Source organism: Phyllobates terribilis, unplaced genomic scaffold (genome assembly GCF_046119375.1).
Source record: "Phyllobates terribilis strain yellow unplaced genomic scaffold, ASM4611937v1 Scaffold_3__8_contigs__length_932513732, whole genome shotgun sequence".
NCBI classification, from domain to species: domain Eukaryota; kingdom Metazoa; phylum Chordata; class Amphibia; order Anura; family Dendrobatidae; genus Phyllobates; species Phyllobates terribilis.
In genome coordinates, this window is record NW_027362763.1 from 583,127,210 (window position 1) to 583,150,591 (window position 23,382).

Sequence of the window (23,382 nt, forward strand, 5' to 3'; positions counted from 1 at the left end):
TGTGGGTCGCAGTTTTTGGTGGCCTGGATGGCAGAAGGAAGTCATTAAGTGGGTGCGCCAATGTACTGTGTGTGCTAGATCCAAGTCTTCGCATGCTCCTGCTGCGGGGTTGCTTTGCTCTCTGGAGGTTCCTAGTGCACCTTGGACACATCTGGCTATGGACTTTATTACTGACCTTCCCCCCTCTGAAGGTTTGACGGTCATCTGGGTGGTCGTGGACCGTTTTAGCAAGATGTGTCACTTGGTTCCCTTCATCAAACTGCCTTGCGCTAAGACACTCGCTAAGGCCTTTGTCAAGGAGATTGTCAGACTCCATGGTGTTCCTACTGACATTGTTTCTGATAGGGGACCTCAGTTCGTGGCTCGTTTTTGGCGTGCCTTTTGTGACAGGTTGGGAGTTCATTTGTCGTTTTCATCTGGATATCATCCTGAGTCTAATGGCCAGACAGAAAGGAAGAACCAGGATGTTGAGCAGTTCTTGCGTTGTTTTGTGGCAGACAATCAAGAGGGGTGGTCTGAGTTTCTGCCACTTGCTGAATTTGCTCTTAACAACCATACATCCTCTTCTGCTGGGTGTTCGCCTTTTTTTTGTTGTTCTGGGAGACATCCGTCTTTTGGGTCATTCTCCAAATTGGTTTCGGCTGTGCCTGAGGAGGAGAGTTTTTCCGGTGATTTGGAGAGAGTTTGGACGGATGTGCGTGGTAATCTTCAGGAGGCTAACAAAAAATCTAAGAGGTACTTTGATAGGAAACGGCAAGAGGTTTTGTTTGCTGTTGGTGACATAGTTTGGTTGTCCTCTAAGAATCTGCGATTGAGGATTCCTTCTAAAAAATTGGGTCCCAAGTTCGTAGGGCCCTTTAAGGTGCTTCAGATAGTTAACCAATCTGCTGTTAGGTTGGAGGTTCCTACGTCCTGGAAGATTAACCCGGTGTTTCATGTTTCTCTGTTGAAAAAAGCTGATGTGTCTGATGGTGACGCCTCTGCCACTGTTCCTCTGGTGGTGGAGGACGGGGAATATGAAATTTCCCGCATCCTAAATTCTAGACGGTATAGAGGGAGTTTGCAGTATCTCGTCGCTTGGAAGGGTTTCGGACCTGAGGATAACTCATGGGTGAGGGCGGATGATGTTTCTGCTTCCAGACTTGTCAGAGCGTTTCACAGGAGGTTTCCTGGTAAGCCTGGGCCTAGGGGATCCGGAGGATCCTCTTAGAAGAGGGGGTACTGTTAGAACTCTCCTGTTAGGTTTTTTTTAGTTTGCTGGTCACATGACCATTTTTGCCTATTTAATCCGGCTCCGCCCTCCTGGTCTTGCTGGACTTCATTGTATTTACTACTCTTGAGCTAGCTTGGTGCTCTGTTGCCGTTCTCTGTTAGCTTTGCTAGGTCTTCTGACCTCTATGCTTTTTGTTGTGCGTTTGTCTTTGACTGCTACTATTTCTGCTAGGAGGTGTCCAAACTTATCCCAGTCCCTAGTTCTTGTAGGGATCCCTCCCTCACATCTATAGGTCTTCGTTCAGACTAGCCGAGGACTTTAGCGGGTCTGATCGCAGGATCAGGTTCCCCGTTACATCGTAGGGATCTAGTTTAGTTCTATTGTAGGGACAGTTCTCCTGTTTTTCCTTAGTCCCTGTAGCAGATCATAACACCATCCCTCATCCTAGTATGCATGGTACCCCGCATCCCTATTGTGGTATGCATGGTACCCCTCATCCCTAATGCTGGTATGCATGGCACCCCTCACCCCCCAATCCTGGTATGCATGGTCCCCTCACCCCCCATCCTGGTATGCATGGTCCCCTCACCCCCAATCCTGGTATGCATGGTACCCCCTCATCCCTATCCTGGTATGCATGGTACCCCCTCATCCCCCAATCCTGGTATGCATGGTCCCCTCACCCCCCCCCAATTCTGGTATGCATGATCCCCTCACTCCCCCAATCCTGGTATGCATGGCACCCCTCATCCCCCAATCCTGGTATGCATGGCACCCCTCATCCCCCAACCCTGGTATGCATGGCAACCCTCATCCTGGTATGCATGGCACCCCTCATCTTCTAATCCTGGTATGTATGGCCCCCTCATACCCCAATCCTGGCATGTAAGACCCTTCATGCCTATCACACTGCACACAAAAATAAAAATCAACACTTATACTCACCTTTCTTCCCAATGCTCTAGGGCTGTGTCCCGTTCTGCCGGAGGCCGGTGGAGTAGTGCGGCGCCAGAATAGGCGCATGCCCATACCGTGCTGTAAGCGCCATTTTGCTGAAGACACACTGCAAATGTGTCTTCAGTAAAATGGCGCCGGATAGCGCTATGCACATGCACCGATTCCGACGCCTCACTCTTGCCCCGGTCTCTGACGAGAAGAGAGGCGACGCGACAATGCTCCTCCCGGTCAGGTAAGTATGTAAGTATGGACCCGGAGATCGCGGTATGCGTTCAGTGCCTATGCATACCGCGATCTCCAGCGCCATACACTCCTCTTACCTGTAACGGCTCGATGCGTTCTTCTGTCTGGAGCCAGACTGCGTGACGCGCATGCGCAGTCTATAAAGGTTTCAGATAGGGGGAGGCAAATATATACAGTACAGACCAAAAGTTTGGACACACCTTCTCATTTAAAGATTTTTCTGTATTTCCATTACTATGAAAATTGTACATTCACACTGAAGGCATCAAAACTATGAATTAACACATGTGGAATTATATACTTAACAAAAAAGTGTGAAACAACTGAAAATATGTCTTATATTCTAGGTTCTTCAAAGTAGCCACCTTTTGCTTTGATGACTGCTTTGCACACTCTTGGCATTCTCTTGATGAGCTTCAAGAGGTAGAATATAAGACATATTTTCAGTTGTTTCACACTTTTTTGTTAAGTATATAATTCCACATGTGTTAATTCATAGTTTTGATGCCTTCAGTGTGAATGTACAATTTTCATAGTTATGAAAATACAGAAAAATCTTTAAATGAGAAGGTGTGTCCAAACTTTTGGTCTGTACTGTATATATATATATATATATATATATATATATATATATACACATATACATACAGTGAAGGCAATAATTATTTGATCCCTTGCTGTTTTTTTAAGTTTGCCCACTGACAAAGACGTGAAAAGTCTATAATTTTAAGGCTAGGTTAATTTTAACATTGAGAGACAGGATATCCCCCACAAAAAATCAAGAAAATCACATTGTATAAATTAGATAAATTTATCTGCATTTTGAAGTTAGAAATAAGTATTTGATCCTTTGCAAACCATTATGAGTTTTGGCTCCTGCAGACCAGTTAGACGCTCCTAATCAACTCGTTACCTGCATTAAAGACAGCTGTCTTACATAGTCACCTGTATAAAAGGCTCCTGTCCACAGACTCAATTAATCAGTCAGACTCTAACCTCTACAACATGGGCAAGACCAAAGAGCTTTCTAAGGATGTCAGGGACAGGATCATAGACCAGCACAAAGCTGGAATGGGCTACAAAACCATAAGTAAGACGCTGGGTGAGAAGGAGACAAATGTTGGTGCAATAGTAAGAAAATGGAAGAAATACAAAATGACTGTCAATCGACATCGATCTGGGGCACCATACAAAATTTCAGCTCGTGAGGTATCCTTGATCATGAGGAAGGTGAGAGATCAGCTTACAACTACACAGGGGGAACTTGTTAATGATCTCAAGGCAGCTGGAACCACAGTCAACAAGAAAACCATTGGTAACACATTACGCCTAAAAGGTTTAAAATCCTGCAGTGCCCGCAAGGTCCCCTTGCTCAAGAAGACACATGTGCAGGCCTGTCTGAAGTTTGCCAATGAACACCTGATGATTCTGTGAGTTATTGGGAGAAGGTGCTGTGGTCAGATGAGACAAAAATTGAGCTCTTTGGAATTAACTCAACTCGCCGTGTTTGGAGGAAGAGAAATGCTGCCTATGACCCAAAGAACACCGTCCGCACTGTCAAGCATGGAGGTGGAAACATGTTGTCGGGGTGCTTCTCTGCTAAGGGCACAGGACTACTTCACCGCATCAATGGGAGAATGGATGTAGCCATGTACCGTAAAATCCTGAGTGACCTCCTTCCCTCTGCCAGGACATTAAAAATGGGTCGTGGCTGGGTCTTCCAGCAAGACAATGACCCAAAAAATACAGCCAAGGCAACAAAGGAGTGGCTCAAAAAGAAGCACAGTAAGATCATGGAGTGGCCTAGCCAGTCTCCAGACGTTAATCCCATAGAAAACTTATGGAGGGAGTTGAAGCTCCAAGTTGCCAAGCGACAGCCTCAAAATCTGAATGATTTAGAGATGATCTGCAAAGAGAAGTGGACCAGAATTCCTCCTGACGTGCGCAACCCTCATCATCAACTATAAAAAACGTCTGACTGCTGTGCTTGCCAACAAGGGTTTTGCCACCAAGTATTAATTGTTGAGTGCCAGAGGAATCAAATACTTATTTCTCACTGCAAAATGCAAATTTATCTACAGTAAATACTCAAGTATAAGCAGAGTTTTTCAGCACATTTTTTGTGCTGAAAAAGCCCTACTCTGCTTATACTCGGGTATATACCCGAGTATATAGAGATTCCGTTGGTGGATAGCGTCGGGGGGTTGCGGTGGAGGAGGAGCAGGGCACACGCAGTAGCCGGCTGCTGCAGCTACCACGTGTGCCCGCTAAAGAGAAATTAATATTCCCTCTTCTCCACGCCTATGGGCGTGGAGAAGAGGGAATATTCATTTCTCTTTAGAAGTGGGCACGGAGGAGCGCAGCTCCTGCTAACAGTGCCCGCTACTAAAGAGAATGCATATTCATTGTTCTCCACGCCCATAGTCCCGGCGTGGAGATTAGTGAATATGCCGGCAGCAGCTCCTTTCAGTGTCTGAGAGCGCATGGCTATGACGCCATGCGCTGCTCAGATGCTGACATGAGCTGCAGCAATAGAACCGAACACAGCGCTGGAGCAGAGGTGAGGAAGGAAGGTAAGTATGTGTTTATTTTTTTATGTGTGTGGTGATGGGGCCATACATACCAGGATTGGGGGATGAGGGGTGCCATACATACCAGGATTGGGGGATGAGAGGTCCTATACATACCAGGATTGGGGATGAGGGGACCATGCATACCAGGATTGGGTATGAGGGGACCATGCATACCAGGATTGGATATGAGGGGGCCATGCATACCAGGATTGGGGATGAGGGGGCCATGCATACCAGGATTGGGGATGTGTGGGCAATACTTACCAGGATGGGGAAATTTACCAGTAGCTGCTGCATTTTCCTCCCTAAGCTTATACTCGAGTCAATAAGTTTTCCCAGTTTATTGTGGTAAAATTAGGTACCTCAGCTTATACTCGGGTCGGCTTATACTCGAGTATATACGGTAATTTATACAATGTGATTTTCTTGACATTTTTTTGGATATTCTATCTCTCAATGTTAAAATTAACCTACCCTTAAAATTATAGACTGTTCATGTCTTTGTCAGTGGGCAAACTTACAAAAACAGCCAGGGATCAAATAATTATTTATATATATATATTTCAAAAGAAAAGCAGACAGCACTACAATAGTTGTGAAAAAATTAGGAAATAATAATGAAATGAGCCTTGCTTATATGAGTAAAATATCTACTAGCAGCTTATATAATAACCCTCCACCTTATTTTAAGAGGTTATAGCGCAAGCATCACGCTAGGGGATGTTTTCCCAAATAAAAATGGCAACCGCAATCTCTTTTTGATTACTACGAATGGGCGGAAGTTCATGCGAACAGCGTGGTATAATGACTGATCAGACCTTTGTGACGCGCACGGACATGAGCAGTGCTGTACTTCCGGACGCCGTGTAAAGGCGGTGTGTGTCAAAATTATTTACTATAATTTTATATGGGCGAGTCAACCTTCTGTTCTAATTATGCACAGGTGCGCAAATCACATCAATTATTGAACAGGACACTTTATCTATTGGAGATATGATGAATTTATTCATATGAATTATCAAGGTATTTTCGGTACCATATAAAACATGCACTGATCACTTTAAAATGTATTTTAATCCATCACTGTATTTTATGAAATCTATGTTGAATGACTCATAATAGTAATATATAAATTCACTGGTATATATACTCTACACTTGCTTTTGCACATTGCTTGAAAAAGGCTGTTCTCAGCCGAAACATTGCCACACCTGATGGGCCAATACTGGTGCTGTTCCATTCTCTTCCAAACTATATATATGATATGGCTTAATAAGTGGACATTTAACCCCTTTACCACCGAGGGTGGTTTGCACATTAATGACCAGGCCAATTTTTACAATTCTGACCACAGTCACTTTATGAGGTAATTACTCTGGAACGCTTCAACGTATTCCCCTGATTCTGAGAATGTTTTTTCGTGACATATTGTACTTCATGATTGTGGTAAAATTTCTTCGATATCACTTGCGTTTATTTGTGGAAAAAACGGAAAGTTGGCGAAAATTTTGAAAATTTTGCAATTTTCAAAATTTGAATTTTTATGCCCTGAAATCAGAGAGATATGTCACACAAAATAGTTAATAAATAACATTTCCCACATGTCTACTTTACATCAGCATAATTTTGGAACCAAAATTTTTTTTCATTAGGGAGCTATGAGGGTTAAAAGATGACCAGCGATTTCTCATTTTTACAACAAAATTTACAAAACCATTTTTTCAGGGACCACATCACATTTGAAGTCACTTTGAGGTGTTTTTAGGACAGAAAATACCCAAAAGTGACACCATTCTAAAAACTGCACCTCTCAAGGTGCTCAAAACCACATTTAAGAACTTTATTAACCATTCAGGTGCTTCACAGGAATTTTTGGAATGTGGAAGAAAAAAATTAACATTTAACTTTTTTCACAAAAATGTTACTTTAGACCCAATTTTTTTTATTTTCGCAGGGATAACAGGAAAAAATGGACCCCAAAATTTGTTGTGCAATTTCCCCTGAGCACACAGATACCCAAAAAAGTGGAAAAACCACTGTTTGAGTGCACAGCTGAGCTCGGAAGAGAAGGAGCGCCATTTGTCTTTTTGAATGTAAAATTTGCTTGAATAATTAGCGGACACCATGTTGCGTTTGGAGAGCCCCTGATGTGCCTAAACAGTGGAAACCCCCCACAAGTGACACCATTTTGGAAACTAAACCCCTCAGGGAACTTATCTAGATGTGTGGTGAGCACATTGAACCCCCAGGTGCTTCACAGAAGTTTAGAACATTGAGCCGTAAAAATAAAATGTTCACATTTTTGCAACAAAAATTTTTTCAGCCTCCAATTTTGCATTTTCATGAGGGTAACAGGAGAAATTGCACCATGCAATTTGTTGTGCAATTCCTCTTGAGCACGCCGATACCCCATATGTGGGGGAAAACCACTGTTTGGGCGCACGGCAGAGCTTGGAAGAGAAGGAGCGCCATTTGACTTTTGAATGTAAAATTTGCTTGAATAATTAGCGGACGCCATGTTGCGTTTGGAGAGCCCCTGATGTGCCTAAACAGTGGAAACCCCCCCACAAGTGACCCCATTTTGGAAACTACACCCCTCAAGGATTTTATCAAGGGGTATAGTGAACATTTTGAACCCAGAGATACGACACGGAATTTGATAACATTAGGTCATCATATTGAATAAGTTGTCATTAGTCTTGAGCGCAAGTGCTCGCTACTTGAGTTTGCATCGGGTACTCAGGTATGCACCATGTATCAAGGGTGCTCGAGTGACATGCTCGAGTCCCCGCTCGCATGTTTCATGGTTATTAGACACCCAAAACAACATGCGGCGATCGCTCGTACATGGCAGGCAATCCCCGCAAGTTTTTTTTGGCCACGAAGCATATGGGGCAGAGACTCGAGCATGTCACTTGAGCACCCGCGATAGTTCGTGCATTCCTGAGCACCCGATGCAAACTCAAGTAGCGAGCACTTGCGCTCAACACTAGTCGCCATATCGTCTTTTTTTTTTTCACTTTTGAAAAAAATCCCAACCCCATCACAACCATAACCCCAACCCCAACCCCAAAGTTTATTTTTTACGCCGTTCCTAGTGCGGTATAAGAGATTAGACAACTTTAATCTTCAGGTTGGTTCGATTACAGCGATACTAGAATCACATCAGGTTTTTATGATTGACAGCTGTCACACACTAAAAGACGCATTTTTTTGCAAAATCTAGTTTTTGCATCGCCATATTTTGAGAGCTATAATTTTTCCATATTTTGGACGACAGAGTCATGTTATGGCTTGTTTTTTGCGGGACAAGATGACGTTTTCAGCGGTACCATTTTTATTTATATTCGTCTTTTTGATTGCGTGTTATTTCATTTTTTGTTTGGCAGTATGATGATAAAGCATTGTTTTTTGCTTCGTTTTTTTACTGTGTTCACTGAAGGGGCTAACTAGTGGGACAGTTTTATAGGTCAGGTCGTTCCGGACGAGGTGATACCAAATATGTGTACTTTTATTGTTTTTTTTTCATAATAATATTTATTGATGGGTACATTATTTTTTTATTTTTGGTGGATTATTTTTTTTTTATTTATTTTTTTTCCATTTTTTAACACTTTTTGGATTTTAATTCTGTGTCCCACTCTGGGACTTTCACTTTTTTTATTCTGATTGCCTGTATAGCACAGGAATGCAGCACCATCCCTGTGCTATAAAGGTTGTCAGTGCTGCACAGGGAGAAGATTGTTTGGAGATGCACTGCACATGCCCAAAGAATCTTCCTGCTGTCTGGTGACCCGGATGTTGTCATGACGACATCGGGTCGTCATGGCAACTTCCAGGAAGCCGCGGCAGACAGCGCTGGAGGCGGGAAGAGGAGGTGAGTATTGCGATCACCTCCCCTTGCCACCGCAATGCTGCGATCGACTTCGATCGCAGCATTGAGGGGGTTAATGTGACGGGAGCGGTGCTGGACCGCTCCCTGCACATAGTACCAGGTGTCAGGTGTGACTATCAGCTGACACCCGGCGGCGATCGCCAAGCACCGCTTGTGTGCGGCGCGATTGCCATATGACCTAATAGTATGTCATTGGTTCAATCAGCCCAGGTCACCATGACGTACTATTAGGTCATACGTCAGAAAGGGGTTAAAAAACATTATGAATTTATAAGCATTTCTTCAGAATATTAATTTTTTTTTAATTCTTTCCACCCGAAGCATCATTTTTTTTTCTATTTTATGATACAGTAAACTATGCAAATTGCAATACTTGCGGTTACATCACAGAACCCTTTCACTGGCAATACTGGGGGTGCAGTCACTATTTAAGCAGAAGACCGGACAATCCTTTTAAAAGGTAACAGCACACACCGAGACAAGAATAAAAAGAATAATAAACACATAAAAATAAAATCTTACTTTCAGAACTCCTTGTTGAACAAGTAACGATGGATGGTTAACCAACACTATAAGGATATCAGCGCATATGATTTCACTGAAAACTTCAGAAACCATAAAATCTGGCATAGTAATTAGAACTCCACATAGAAGGCTATAAAGCCCGCAGCACACAAGTTGCATACATTCATCCACTGATCTTTAAAAAGAAAAAAAAAACATTTGATATAAAATGTTTTGTTAAATACATTTATAACATGATAATAGCAATATAGAAAAAGTTAATACATCCTATTCAATGTAAGTATTAAAAAGGACCTTTCACCAAATTTTTCATGTTGAACTGGACACAGAATGTAATAGTGGCTATAAAGTGGAATTTGGGCTCATTCAGACGTCTGTAGATTTTGGTCCGATAGTGGACCGCAGTGCATGGAATGGCCGTGCGTGACAACCTCATAGAAATATATGAAGCTGTCACACCTAAATCAGGAGACCAGGAGCCAATCCGTGTATTAATGGTCCACGCTCGGATTGATTGGCAAAGACATCTAAATGAGCTTTTTTTTATTTTTTTTTATTTTGCCTTTCCGTTACAGAGATATTAGCAGTTACAGTATTTGGCATCTAATCAGTTAATTTTGTCCATTTGAGTGTTTTCAGATTTTCACTTGGGGTGTACTTCTTCCCTCTGTGTATGAATGGCCCTATCATCAGCAGGCAGCAACACACTGAAGGAGGAAGAACTCGCCCCTATCATTTGTTAGAGCAAGTTTCTTACAAGTTGCTGTGAGACCAAGACAGTGGGTTCGGAAAGTATTCAGACCCCTTTAAATTTTTCACTCTTTGTTTCATTGCAGCCATTTGGTAAATTCTAAAAAGTTCATTTTTTTTTCTCATTAAAGTACACTCTGCCCCCATCTTGACTGAAAAAAAACAGAAATGTAGAATATTTTTCAAATTTATTAAAGAAAAACTGAAATATCACATGGTCATAAGTATTCAGACCCTTTGCTCAGTATTGAGTAGAAGCACCCTTTTGAGCTAGTACAGCCATGAGTCTTCTTGGGAATGATGTAACAAGTTTTTCACACCTGGATTTGGGGATCCTCTGCCATTCTTCCTTGCAGATCCTCTCCCGTTCCATCAGGTTAGATGGTGAACGTTGGTGGACAGCCATTTTCAGGTCTCTCCAGAGATGCTCACTTGGGTTTAGGTCAGGGCTCTGGCTGGGTCAGTCAAGAATGGTCACAGAGTTGTTCTGAAGCCACTCCTTTGTTATTTTAGCTGCGCGCTTAGGGTCATGGTCTTGTTGGAAGGTGAAACTTTGGCCAAGTCTGAGGTCCAGAGCCCTCTGGAAGAGGTTTTCATCCAGGATATCTCTGTACTTGGCCGCATTCATGTTTCCTTCAATTGCAACCAGTCATCCTGCCCCTGCAGCTGCAAAACACCCCCATAGAATGATGCTACCACCACCATGTTTCACTGTTGGGATTGTATTGGGCAGGTGATGAGCAGTGCCTGGTTTTCTCCACACATACCGCTTAGAATTATCACCAAAAAGTTCTATCTTCATCTCATCAGACCAGAGAATCTTATTTCTCATGAGTCTGGGAGCCCTTCATTTGTTTTTGAGCAAACTCTATGCGGGCTTTCATAAGTCTTGCACTGAGGAGAGGCTTCCTTCGGGTCACTCTGCCATTAAGGCACGACTGATGGAGGGCTGTAGTGATAGTTGACTTTGTGGAACTTTCTCCCATCTCCCTACTGCATCTCTGGAGCTCAGCAACAGTGATCTTGGGGTTCTTCTTTACCTCTCTCACTAAGGCTCTTCTCCCACGATTGCTCAGTTTGGCTGGACGGCCAGGTCTAGGAAGACTTCTGGTGGTCCCAAACTTCTTGCATTTAAGAATTATGGAGGCCACAGTGCTCTTAAGAACCTTGAGTAATGCAGAAATTCTTTTGTAGCCTTGGCCAGATCTGTGACTTGCCACAATTCTGTCTCTGAGCTCCTTGGGCAGTTCCTTTGAGCTCATGATTCTCATTTGGTCTGACATGAACTGTGAGCTGTGAGGTCTTATATAGACAGGTGTGTGCCTTTCAAAATCAAGTCATAACAGTTTAATTAAACACAGCTGGACTCCAATGAAGGAGTAGAACCATCTCAAGGAGGATCACAAGGAAATGGACAGCATGTGACTTAAATATGAGTGTCTGAGCAAAGGTCTGAATACTTATAACCATGTGAAAACGCTTAAAAAATGCTTGGTAATACGTGCCCCATGGTCCCCAATGATAATCCGCATGTGCTGTGCACATGCTGCGGAAATTTCCGCTGCGGATTACCACTGCGGAAAAATCTGCAGCATGTCCATTAATTTTGCGGAGACGCAACGTAATCGCCGCCATTGACTTGCATTGAAACGCTTCATATCCGCATCACTACATGTGCACATGCGGATATTAAGCGATTCCAGGCCTGGAGAAAAGGAGACTCTCATCCAGACCTGGGTACTCTCATCCAGACCTGGGCACCATAGAAACTGTAAAAAAAAGAATTTAAAATAAAAAATAAAGATTATACTTACCTTCCGATGTCCCCCGGCCTCCTCAGCGATGCGTGCGGTGTGTTGGGCGGCTCGCGGTGGTGTGAGGACCTGACATGACGTCATTGAGTCATGTGACAGGTAACGTGACCGCTGATGTCAGCGGTCGCGTGACCTGTCCCATGACTCAGTGACGTCATCGCAGGTCCTTCACACCCCCGCAAGACACCGGGGAGACCGGACGGAGAGGAGAAGGAGATCGGGGGCCATCAGAAGGTGAGTATAATCTTTATTTTTTATTTTTCACCATTCTTATTCTTTTTTTTCAACTATTACTTGGTCACACTATATAAATCCATGCCGGTTGCCGGTTGCATGGATTTATATAGTGTGACCAAGTTGTCAAGCACTTTTGCATTAAATGCAGTGAATCTGCATGGTTCCTGGTTACCTGCGTTCTATATAACGCAACGCTTTGGACGCAGCATAAAAAAATCCATGCGGATTTAGCTTGAAAATAGACCTGTGATGCTGATTTTTAATCCATAGAATTTCATTTTACGTTACACATTTTCACCTCTACTAAGAAATAGCACTTGAAAGGTTCACCACAACATTAAAGAGAACTTGTCAGGCGATTCATCCTCCCCCAGATCTCGGACAGCAAGAATCGCAGTCTGGCAGCACCGTAGCAAACCGTATATTAGTGAAGTGTTTCAGAGAAAACATACTTTGAAGATCCAGACAGGGACCATAGCCATAGATAACATTAGTGTGGTGCCGCCTCTGGCCAGCTCTTCCTAGAGCCGCTACTGTTGATTGATAAGTCTCTACCTTGCATGTACATAGGGAGAACGCTGTCAATCACCTGCAGAGGAACAGCTGGCCGAGGGCAGAGCTAGACTAGTCTAGTCTCAGTCTATGGTCTCTGGATGGATCTTCAAATTATATTTTCTCTGAAACATCATGGTTTGGGCAGCATGAATCGCCTGACAGGTTCTCGATAAAATCAAAGCAAATTACTGGTTTAGAAAATGTAATAATTAGCACATTGGAGGAGAGCCCGTGTTATCTTTACTTTTTAATGTTACATATCTATTCTGTGTGAATATGACAAACCATATCAGCAAATATTTCCAGGTGGTTATATCATATCTGCACATGTATTGTATACAATGAGTGAGCAGAGTTCAGAATCAAATTTGTATGTGAGAGAAAAGAAGATCCTGTTTTATTCTTTGGTGGGTATTTGTGTGTCTAATAATTGATATATCATCACCTTGTGTATATCAGAGTAAAAAAAACAATAATGAAAAACAAAACATTTCCCTTGTGTTCTGAAAGCATGTTGACTTAAATAATGTATAATAAAAAGAAATATAGTACCTTTCTTCCATATTGACTAAATTTGCATGAGCAAGACCGAATACCGGTGAGAAGGAAAAGCGCCTCCTCCGATCTTCAGATTTTTTATTTTCTGGAATAACTTGCCCAGTTACATTAGGGAAAGATCCACATAAGGAGAAAGGAAGACTAATGCTAGCAACATTGACATGTCCTTGTCCAAGTGAGTAAATCCCTTTCAATTCACCAGGCCTCAGCAAAACTGTGTCTTCTCCTATTACGTCCTGAGGTGTTAGGATGCTTGACTCCTCATTTACAGCAAACTGGTCCAAATCATCTTTAGGGAGCTCAGTTACTGTGATATAGTCAGGAAGTAAACTTGACTCACAGACTGTTTGGGCTGACTCACAGACTGTTTGGGCTGACTCACAGACTGTTTGGGCTGACTCGCAGCTGCTCACATTTTGATCATCTTCTGTTTTAAGCACTTCTAGCCTGTGGTCAGATCTGCACGTTTCATTTCTCACTGACTTTTCACTGTTTGTTAGATCAACTTCACTCCTACTAAAGTGATCTCCTAATATGACCGGCTGCACTCTGCGTAAACGAGAGGGAGATGCTGGCAAACTCTTGGAACGAAACCTCTTAAGGTGGTGTTGTGATGAAAATACAGAAGTTTCTTCACCTATATTAAAGAAAATACATATTATTATACAATACTTTATAAAAACTAGTCAGCATTTTAGTAAGCAATAACAAATTATTTTGTCCTACCTACCTAACCACTATTAGTTGTGAAAAGAAAAATACAGTAGTGGCCAAAAATGTCTGACACAAATTTTGGTTTTCACAAAGTATGCTGCTTCAGTGTTTTTAGATCTTTTACTCAGAAGTTTTTATGGTATACTGAAGTACAATTATAAGAATCTAATACGCTATTAAACTTTTAAAATTAAAAAACTTTTTAAAATTAACAAATACATCAAGTTTTGTCATCAGAAAAAAACGCTATTAGGCTATGTGCCCACGTTGCGGAACTGACGCATATTTTTTACGCTTCTCCCTGGCGGGAAAATCGCATGCGGATTTTACATGCGTTTTTCCTGCCAGGTAGAAGCGTTTGTCAAGCGTTTTTGCATGCATTTCTGCATGCGGGTTATCAAGCGCTTCTCCAAGTGATTTAAGCATCACTTGGAAAAGTGCTTGACAACTTGTTCACACTATATAAATCCATGCAACCGGCAACCGGCATGGATTTATATAGTGTGACCAAGTAATAGTTAAAAAAAAAGAATCAGAATGGTAAAAAATAAAAAAATAAAGTTTATACTCACCTACCGATGCATTCTCTGCCCCGTCCGGAGTCTTGAGCTGCTCACGCTGTTGTGTGCAGGACCTGCGGTGACGTCATTGAGTCATGTGATGTGTCACATGACTCAATGACGTGGCAGGTCCTTCACACAACAGCGCGACGGCGGGAAAACACCGGGAAGACATCAGAAGATAAGTATAAACTTTATTTTATTCTTTTTTTACAGGTTCTTTGGTACCCAGGTCTGGATGAGAGTCTCCTCTCCTCCAGACTTGGGTACCATCCGCACATTGATTCCGCATGCGGAAACGCAAAATTAATGAACATGCTGCGGATTTTTGACCGCAGCATATACGCTGCGGAAAAATCCGCAGCATGGGCATTGACATTGCGGAATGCCATTGAGGACCATGGGGTGCGGATTACCATGAGTTTTACAAGCGTTTACGCTGCGGAAATTCCGCAGCATATACGCTTGTAATACGCAACGTGGGCACGCAGCCTTAACCTGCACATATGGAGAGAATATGCAGAGTAATAGCAATTTTTCTGGTGACAGGTTCACTTTAATATTAATAGTGTTTCCCCCCCTATTTCTCAAGACTTCTGCAATTCGTCCTTCCATGCTGGTTATCAGTTTCTGGGCCAAAATCCCATTCTTCTCTAATCAGTGCTTACAATTTATCAAAATTTCTGTGTTTTTGTGTCTCAGGAAAGAAAAACAGGTGTACCAGCTCACCATATCCAAAGTCCAGAGACCCGGAAAATGTTCAGACCAAATGTGGAATACGAAGTAGAAAAAAAGAGATAATTCAGCTTCTGGTAAGTATAAAAATTCCAAACATTTATTACAGATTTAATTAAAATCCAAAATCCATGGCCTTGAGGAAGAACTCAGTTAACGTTCGAAACGTCATGCTTTATCCTGCTCCCTGTTTGCTATTCTAATATTAGATTTTAATTACTGTACGTCTCCAATAAATGTTTTGAATTTTTATACTTACCAGAAGCTGGATTTTCTCTTTTTTCTACTTTTGTTTCTCAACCTGCTTTTTGATGATTGACTTGAAGTTCTCAATTGAGATGTGGAGGAGTTTGGCCAAGAGTCCAAAATTTCAATGTTCTTTTCACCAAGCCACTTATTTAACACTTTTGCGTTGTGGCATGGTGCTGAAAAATGTAGTTCATCTCCAAATTGCTTAAGAATCATTGGGAGAAATTTATCTTTCAGAATTATTTTGACAAAATTCTTTATTTATAGCAATGTTCTTAGGCAAAATTGTGAGTTAGCCCACTCCCTTTGGGAGCAACCAAATACAAGACTAGTCTAAGGATGCTTCATGGTTGGGATGACAAGGACTCATTGAAGAAGTCACCTTCTCTTCTTCGTATAATCATTCTTCCAGATGTCTCAATCAGTCTCAAAGAGGTTTCATCCGAGAAAATAACTTTACCAAGTCCTCTGTTGTCCAACCACAGGTGTAGCTAGGGGTAGTGTTGAGCCACCCCCGTAGTGTTCGAGTTCGGTTCGGTTCGTCGAACACCCGTGTGTTCGCCGAACTGTTCGTCGAACACCGTTAAAACCAATGGCAGGCAAACAAAAACACATAGAAACACATAGAAAACACCTTCAAAGGTGTCCAAAAGCTGACAAACTGCTCAGAAGACATAACTAACACATGGAAAAGTGACAAGTACATATAGTCATGCGAAAATAAAAGAGGTGGAGGAGTAAAAGGAGGGGGAGACACAGATATAGGCATGTCATGCCCTTCTAAAATCCAAAAAGTGAGAAGCCGACACGGCCAGTCCGCTCCTGCCCGTGCCACCTCCGTGTCACCGGGTTTGTGCCAGAGCCGCGGTGAACCCTGACGGCCAGCCCCCCTCTCCCAATACTGGTGCCTGTCCGCTGGTGGGTCGAGCGAGCCCCCCTGTGGTGGAGGCAGCTCTAAGCTTTTTAATTTAAATTGTCTCTCTAATTTGAATGAATACACTTTAAATCCATTTACAAGGATCTATTGGAGGGCAAGTCTCATGCCAGCAGCCGCGGTAATTCCAGCTCCAGTAGCGTCCACTAAAGCTGCTGCAGTTTAAAAGCTTTTATAAGGATCGAGCTCGGCTGTCCACCGCAAGGCATCCTACTGCCAGTCCCAGCCCCTATGCCTTGGGGTGCCTCCTGATGCTCTTCACTAAGTATCCCATGGTCCCGAAGCATTTCCTTTGAAAAAATTAAGTGTCTAAACTACAGGTGGTGTAGCTTGCTTAACAGCCGGGATAATCCGCTGACTAGCAGACACTGCTACTAGGCACAAAGTATTTCCTGGGCTAGATGCAGTTAAAAATTTGTAATTAGATACTCTCGTTGGATGCTGAGAAAGCATTCCATAGAGTCTCCTGGCACGCCATATATGATTCTCTTAAAAAGCTTGGGGTAGGGGTCTAGGGGACCCTTTTATAGCCAAAATCACGGCCCTGTATCGCAATACGTCACCTAGGCTGAAGATAAATGGAACTGTAGCACCCTGAGGGCTCGGTTGCTACAGACGTATTGCACCTCACCCAGAGGTGTGATATCTCACTCTCAGGTAAGGATGGAGTGTGGATCAGGACCCGACACCTGCATGCATTACACCACATTGCCGTGGGGCAGGGCGACCAATATGCCCCTGAGATGGGCACGACAGTCCCTGTCCCTGGCTGGAGTGGGGGGAGGGAACACTGAGGAAGGGGAACCCTGTAGTGCAGGAGCAGGGAGGAAGCAGTTCCTGGGTGCATTGAGAAGGGAGTATAAAAGGTGGGCACCATCTTAGTTCAGTGCAGAGAAGTATGAGCAGAAGTGGCAGGGAGCAGGGGCTCTGCATGAGCTTTGCTCCGGAGGCGGGCCTAGTAACAGAGGCCCAGGCCTGGAAGAGGGAGAAGGAAGGAAGAGGAGCGGAGAAGGCTCCAGGAACGAGGAATGAAGGGATCCCCGGGGTGCGGACGGGCGAGTCGCCACCGCACGCCCGAATCCACCTGCGTGAAGGGGTCAGGCCAAAGGGGGAGACCGGTCCCCGAACTAGTGGAGGCAGGAAACGACCCTCAGCTAGAAACCGGAGGCTCTGACATTTTATGTGGCGCAGCCCCTCGCTACACCCGCTAGGAAGGCACCACATAGGGTCAGGGAAACTGGCGCCAAGTTTACCAAGAGGAGGCCCGAGGCAGCCGGACAGAAGTGTTGGTAAGAAAGGCCAGACAAAGGACACACAAAGGGGGTCCTGTGAAGTGCTCCAAAGTTATCTGGGAGTTGTCTGAGCCCCTCACCTGGTGAGCACAGTACGACGTGGGCAGCCGTTACCTGCAGACGTGGTCTGGATAATAAGAACTGTGAGTAAAGGCCCTGGACTGCATCACTGACTCCGTGTCGTTACTGCTGCTGCCCTGCACCATCACCCCCATCCTCCGCATACACTGCCCTGAGGCTATACTCCTCCCGTGGGGAGTTATGCTACGCTCTGCTGCACCCACAACACCAGCCTCAGCGGTCTGCCCTGGAGCGGCGGTTCACTCTGACCGCAATCCACGGGTGGCGTAGTCGGACATTTAAACATCAAAACCACATAAATAGTTCCGCCACTGGTTTGACCGCCCTGAGCCACGGAACCGGGTCGCCGCCACGAAGACTACAACCACCAGCATCCACCAAAAAGGGTCCGGCTCCGGGTGTCCCAAGGCCCAGGGGGTGCGTCAGAACATTTTCATCACCTTTCTCAATCACCAATGGGACAAGGCAGGGATGTCCTCTGTCCCTTCTCTTATACATCCTAGTGACGGAGCACCTGCTCTCATCAATTCGCCATAACCCCAATATTAGGTGGATTGAGGTGGGAGGCACCGAGTACAAGTGCTCTCTATTTGCTGATGATGTCCTAGTATATATCACTCAATCACATATATCCATCCCTGCTGTTATGGCTGAAATAGATCACTTTGTTACATGGTAAAATTTTAAAATCAATGCAGCGAAGTCTGAGGCCCTCGATGTCTCCCTCCCCAAATCCATATAGGATTCCATCCAGTCCAACTTTCCCTTTGCCTAGCCCTCACAGGGTATCAAATACTTAGGAATTCCTATTCATAGAGAACTCTCCCATCTATGTTATCTTAATTTTGGGCCCTTTATTGAACAATTCCATACAGACCACGGTTGGCAAGTTAGAACTGTAAGATTCACTACGTGAACCACTGGTGTTTTGTGGAAAAGCACATGTACACTGCGTTCCAAATTATTATGCAAAAAGTGTTTAGGAGTGATAAGGGAAGAATTTGTTTGTTTGTCAGTTAAACTCATTGATGGTGATGTGTGTCAGGGCTCTTTATATCACTGTAAGCAATTGCAGACACCTGTGCTAATTAGTTTGGCAGGTGTGTCCAATGAAAGGCAAGACTACTTAAGAAGGCTCTCTCACATTATTAAGCAGCCTACATTTTCTGCCAAAATGGGAAAGAAAAAGGATGTGTCGGCTGCTGAGAAGCAACAAATTGTGGAGTGTTTAGGTCAAGGCATGACTACAATCAACATTGTGCGATGATCAGGATGAAGTGTCTTGGCAATCAAGAAGTATGTAGCTGATTCACAGTACACACGTGTGCGTGCTGATAAGGGCAAATTGAGGACTCTTTCCTACAGGCAATTACGTCAGGTTGAAAGAGCAGCGGCAAAAAAGCCTTGTCATAGCAGCAGACAAGTTTTTGAAGCTGCTTGTGCCTCCAACGTCCCCCGAACAACAAGATGCAGGGTCCTTCAGAGGTTTGCAGCTGTGCATACGCCATCCTGTCGACCTCCTCTATCCACTTCACACAAGCAGAAACGGCTCCAGTGGGCCAAACATTACATGAAGACTGATTTCAAAACTGTTTTGTTCACGGATGATTGCCGTGCAGCGCTCGATGGTCCAGATGGATGGAGTGGAGGATGGCTGGTTGATGGACACCCCACGCAAACACGGCTACGGCGCCAACAAGGAGGAGGTGGAGTAATGTTTTGGGCTGGAATCATGGGGAGAGAGATTGTCGGCCCCTTTAGGATCCCTGAAGGCGCTAAAGATGAACTCCATAATGTATGTGGATTTTCTCAAACAGCACTTCCTGCCATGGTTCAAGAAGAAGAACCGTGTGTTTCACAGCAAGATCATTTTTCTGCATGATAATGCACCATCTCATGCTGCACATAAAACATCTGCATCTCTGGCTGATATGGGCATAAAAGGGGACAAACTTATGGTGTAACCCCCATGCTCCCCTGACCTCTACCCCATTCAGAACCTTTGGAGCATCATTAAAAGGAGTGTCTATGATGGCGGGAGGCAGTTCACATCTAAGCAACAGCTCTGGGAGGGTATTCTGTCCTCATGCAAAACAATTGAAGCAGAAACCATCCAAAACCTGACAAATTCAATGGACGAGAGAGTTCAGGAGCTCCTTTCGAACAAGGGGTCCTATGTGAAAATGTAACATCACCTAGAATAAAGTTTTGAGTTGAAAACTGTTTGATTTCAGTTTCTAACAACCTGCTAATGCTTATAATTTCAAAAATGACCATTTTTTTGGTCTTTATTAAAATGAAAAGGTTGATCGAAAAGTTTGGGGGATCTAAGAGTGTGGCAACCCAGTAGTCATGATTACTTCGAATTCTGACAATATGAGGGTCATGCTGCAGGTAGTGCAGCAAGAAGGCACTTATGTGTCTTGCGCATCTCGGAGCCCCAAAATTATTTTCCGGGCTAGATGCAGCTAAAAATTATTTTTAATTTTAAATCTGGTGGAGCTTATTATAGATGGCCTAATAGGATCAGTGCTGCACACTGCTACAAAGCCCAAATTATTTTCCAGTCAAGATACAGATAAACATGATTAGTAATTTGAAAGCTTAAAACGGTTGGTAGGGTGATTTTAACCAATCATCAAGCTTTTACTCTCCCCAGGATGACACAGGGGTAGAAAAGTCGTTTCGGATCCATGATTTGTTCATCTTTATGAACGTGAGTCTGTCTACATTATCAGTGGAGAGCCGCGTGCGCTTATCTGTCAGCACACCACCAGCAGCGCTGAACACACGTTCAGACAGAACGCTGGCTGCGGGGCATGACAAGATCTCCAAGGCGTAAGTGGCTAGCTCCGGCCATTTATCCAGATTGGAAGCCCAAAAAGAGCAAGGGTCCAGTGACACAGTCGTGGCTTCAATGTTTACTTGGAGATACTCCTGTACCATCGTCTCTAGGCGTTGACTATGTGTCAGACTTCTTGTCTCCTGTGGCCTTGCAAAGGATGGGCTAAAAAAGTGGTGAAATGATTCCGCAAAATTGATGTTACCAGCAGATACTGTGGTTCTGTTACGGTTTGAGTGCTGAACACTTGACGGTCCCACGGTTGGCAAGTTGGAACTGTGAGATTCACTACGTGCACCACTGGTGTTTTGTGGAAAAGCACATGTAAGATTCTGCAACAGTCTCTGCTGATACTCCTGCATGCGTGCAAACCTTTCTATGGCAGGAATAATTTCGGCAAATTTACTTTTGTACCGGGAATCTAACAGTGTGGCAACCCAGTAGTCAGGATTATTTCTAATTCTCACAATTCGAGGGTCATGTTGCAGGTAGTGCAGCAAGAAGGCACTCATGTGTGTTGCGCATCCAGGAGCACCAAGTCCCTGTTGTGTTGGTGGCGAGGTAACAATCATGCTTCCTTCCTCTGTCCTCTCCCCCCAACCTCGCACAACAGAAATGTGATCAAGGTCTCCCTCATCTGATGAGTCTTCCATCAGTTCGTCCTCCACTTCTTCCTGGGCTCCTGCACCTTCCTCACTAGTTTGGCTGCTACCATGCGCCCTGGTAAAACCATCTCCCCCACCCTCCCATGCCTGCCGCCTTGGTGCTGCCGACCGTCTGGACCTTGCAGATGTTAGCCCTTCCGCATACAACTCCTCCTCCTCTACTTCCTCCACCTCCTCTTGTGCCACCACCTGACTCCGAATTCTGTTTAACATGTGCTCCAGCATGTAAATCACCGGAATAGTCATGCTGATAATGGCATCATCAGCACTAAACATCTTCGTCGCCATTTCAAAACTGTGCAGAAGGGTGCATAGGTCCCTGATCTGAGACCACTCCTCCAGCGTGATTTGCCCCACCTCTGGATCTCGTTGGCCCAGGCTATACGTCAGAACGTATTGCACCAGGGCTTGTCGGTGCTGCCACAGTCGCTGCAACATGTGCAGAGTTGAATTCCACCGGGTAGGCACATCGCATTTTAGCCGGTGAAGTGGCAGGCCCAACGACTTCTGTAGAGATGTAAGTCGCTGAGCTGCGGGATGTGAACGGCGGAAGTGAGCACACAGCGACCGTGCCCTCTGCAGAAGGCCATCTAGTCTGGGATAGTGGGCTAAAAATTGCTGGACAACCAGGTTCAACACGTGAGCCATACAAGGCACGTGTGTGACATTGCCCCGGCGAAGGGCCGCACCCAGGTTTGCAGCATTGTCGCACACGGCCTTCCCTGGTTTCAGGTCCAGTGGAGACAGCCATTCATGAAATTGGTTCTCCAGAGCTGACCACAACTCCTCAGCTGTGTGACTCACATTTCCCAGACATTTCAAAGTAAAAACCGCCTGATGACGTTGAGCCCTACTGCCAGCATAGTAAGGAGGTGTGCAGGATCCCTTCTGCGCAGTTACAAAGCTTGTGGCATGACCAGACAGGCTTTGGGTGCAGGTGGAAGACCGAGAGGAGGTTGAGGAGGCAGAAGCAGTGGAGGAACTTTGACATAAAGAGGATTGACGCACAACTCGTGGGGACGGCAAGACTTGGACAGCAGCCCCTTGTCCTGCTGTCACCATAGTTACCCAGTGCCCAGTCAGCGACATGTAACGCCCCTGTCCATGCCTACTCGCCCAAGTGTCTGTGGTGAAATGCACCCTGTCACACACAGAGTTTCTCAAAGAAGCGGTGATGTTGTGTGCGACATGCTGGTGGAGCGCAGGCACACCTTTCTTTGAGAAGTAGTGCCGACTGGGCATCTGGTACTGGGGCACTGCGACGGACATAAGGTCTCGAAAATCCTCTGTGTCCACCAGGCGGAAAGGCAGCATTTCTGTAGCCAAGAGCTTGCAGATGGTGAAATTCAACCTCTTAGCTTTCTCATGGCTAGGAGGAAATGGTCTTTTACTTGTCCACATCTGAGGGACCGAGGGCTGGCTATTGTGCTTAGACGGGGTTGATAAGGGTGTCCCCGGCAAACTGCCGGTCTGTGAGGAAGATGCAGGCGGACATGTTAGGTTGCCTTGATCCAAAGGTGGTGCTATCGATGTCGGACAGCGCTCAACACCAGCTGGTGTTACCACCTCCAAAGAAAATGATGACCTGCCAATCACGCTGGCTGTTGCGGGTAAAGAGGTGGCAGGTCTGCGCCCCAAAACAGGTGTGACTGCTGTCCCCCCAGTCACAGAGGATGAAGAGGCCGCGGATGCACAAGATATGGCAGACGGTGGTTGGCCCGGCCGGCTAGGCCGCATTGTAGCACACTGAGCTTCCCACTGCAACTTATGCTTCATGTCCATGTGCCGGTTCATGCATGAAGTACTCAAACTATGTATTTTTTGGCCTCTACTTAGCTTTTGCTGACAAATGTTACAGATAACACGAGTTGGGTCATCTTTATCGATCTGAAAAAATGCCCAGGCTATGCAAGGCTTAGCACCCATGCGACCTGAAGAGCCACCACGACTTGTGGTGAGAGGCAGAGTTGTGTTTGAGGATGCAGTTGTT

The 23,382-nt window shown here is 44.7% G+C and overlaps 1 protein-coding gene across 1 annotated transcript in view; it reads right to left on the reverse strand.

The window, feature by feature from the left end:
* LYST (lysosomal trafficking regulator) overlaps positions 1 to 23,382 on the reverse strand; it is a 789,135-nt gene that overhangs the window by 401,395 nt on the left and 364,358 nt on the right. Inside the window, exons 22-23 of the mRNA XM_073671457.1 lie at positions 13,315 to 13,957; positions 9,404 to 9,581 (exon numbers count right to left, since the gene is read on the reverse strand). Of these exons, the coding sequence (XP_073527558.1) occupies positions 9,404 to 9,581; positions 13,315 to 13,957 (821 nt within the window). The remainder of the gene's footprint in view (positions 1 to 9,403; positions 9,582 to 13,314; positions 13,958 to 23,382) is intronic.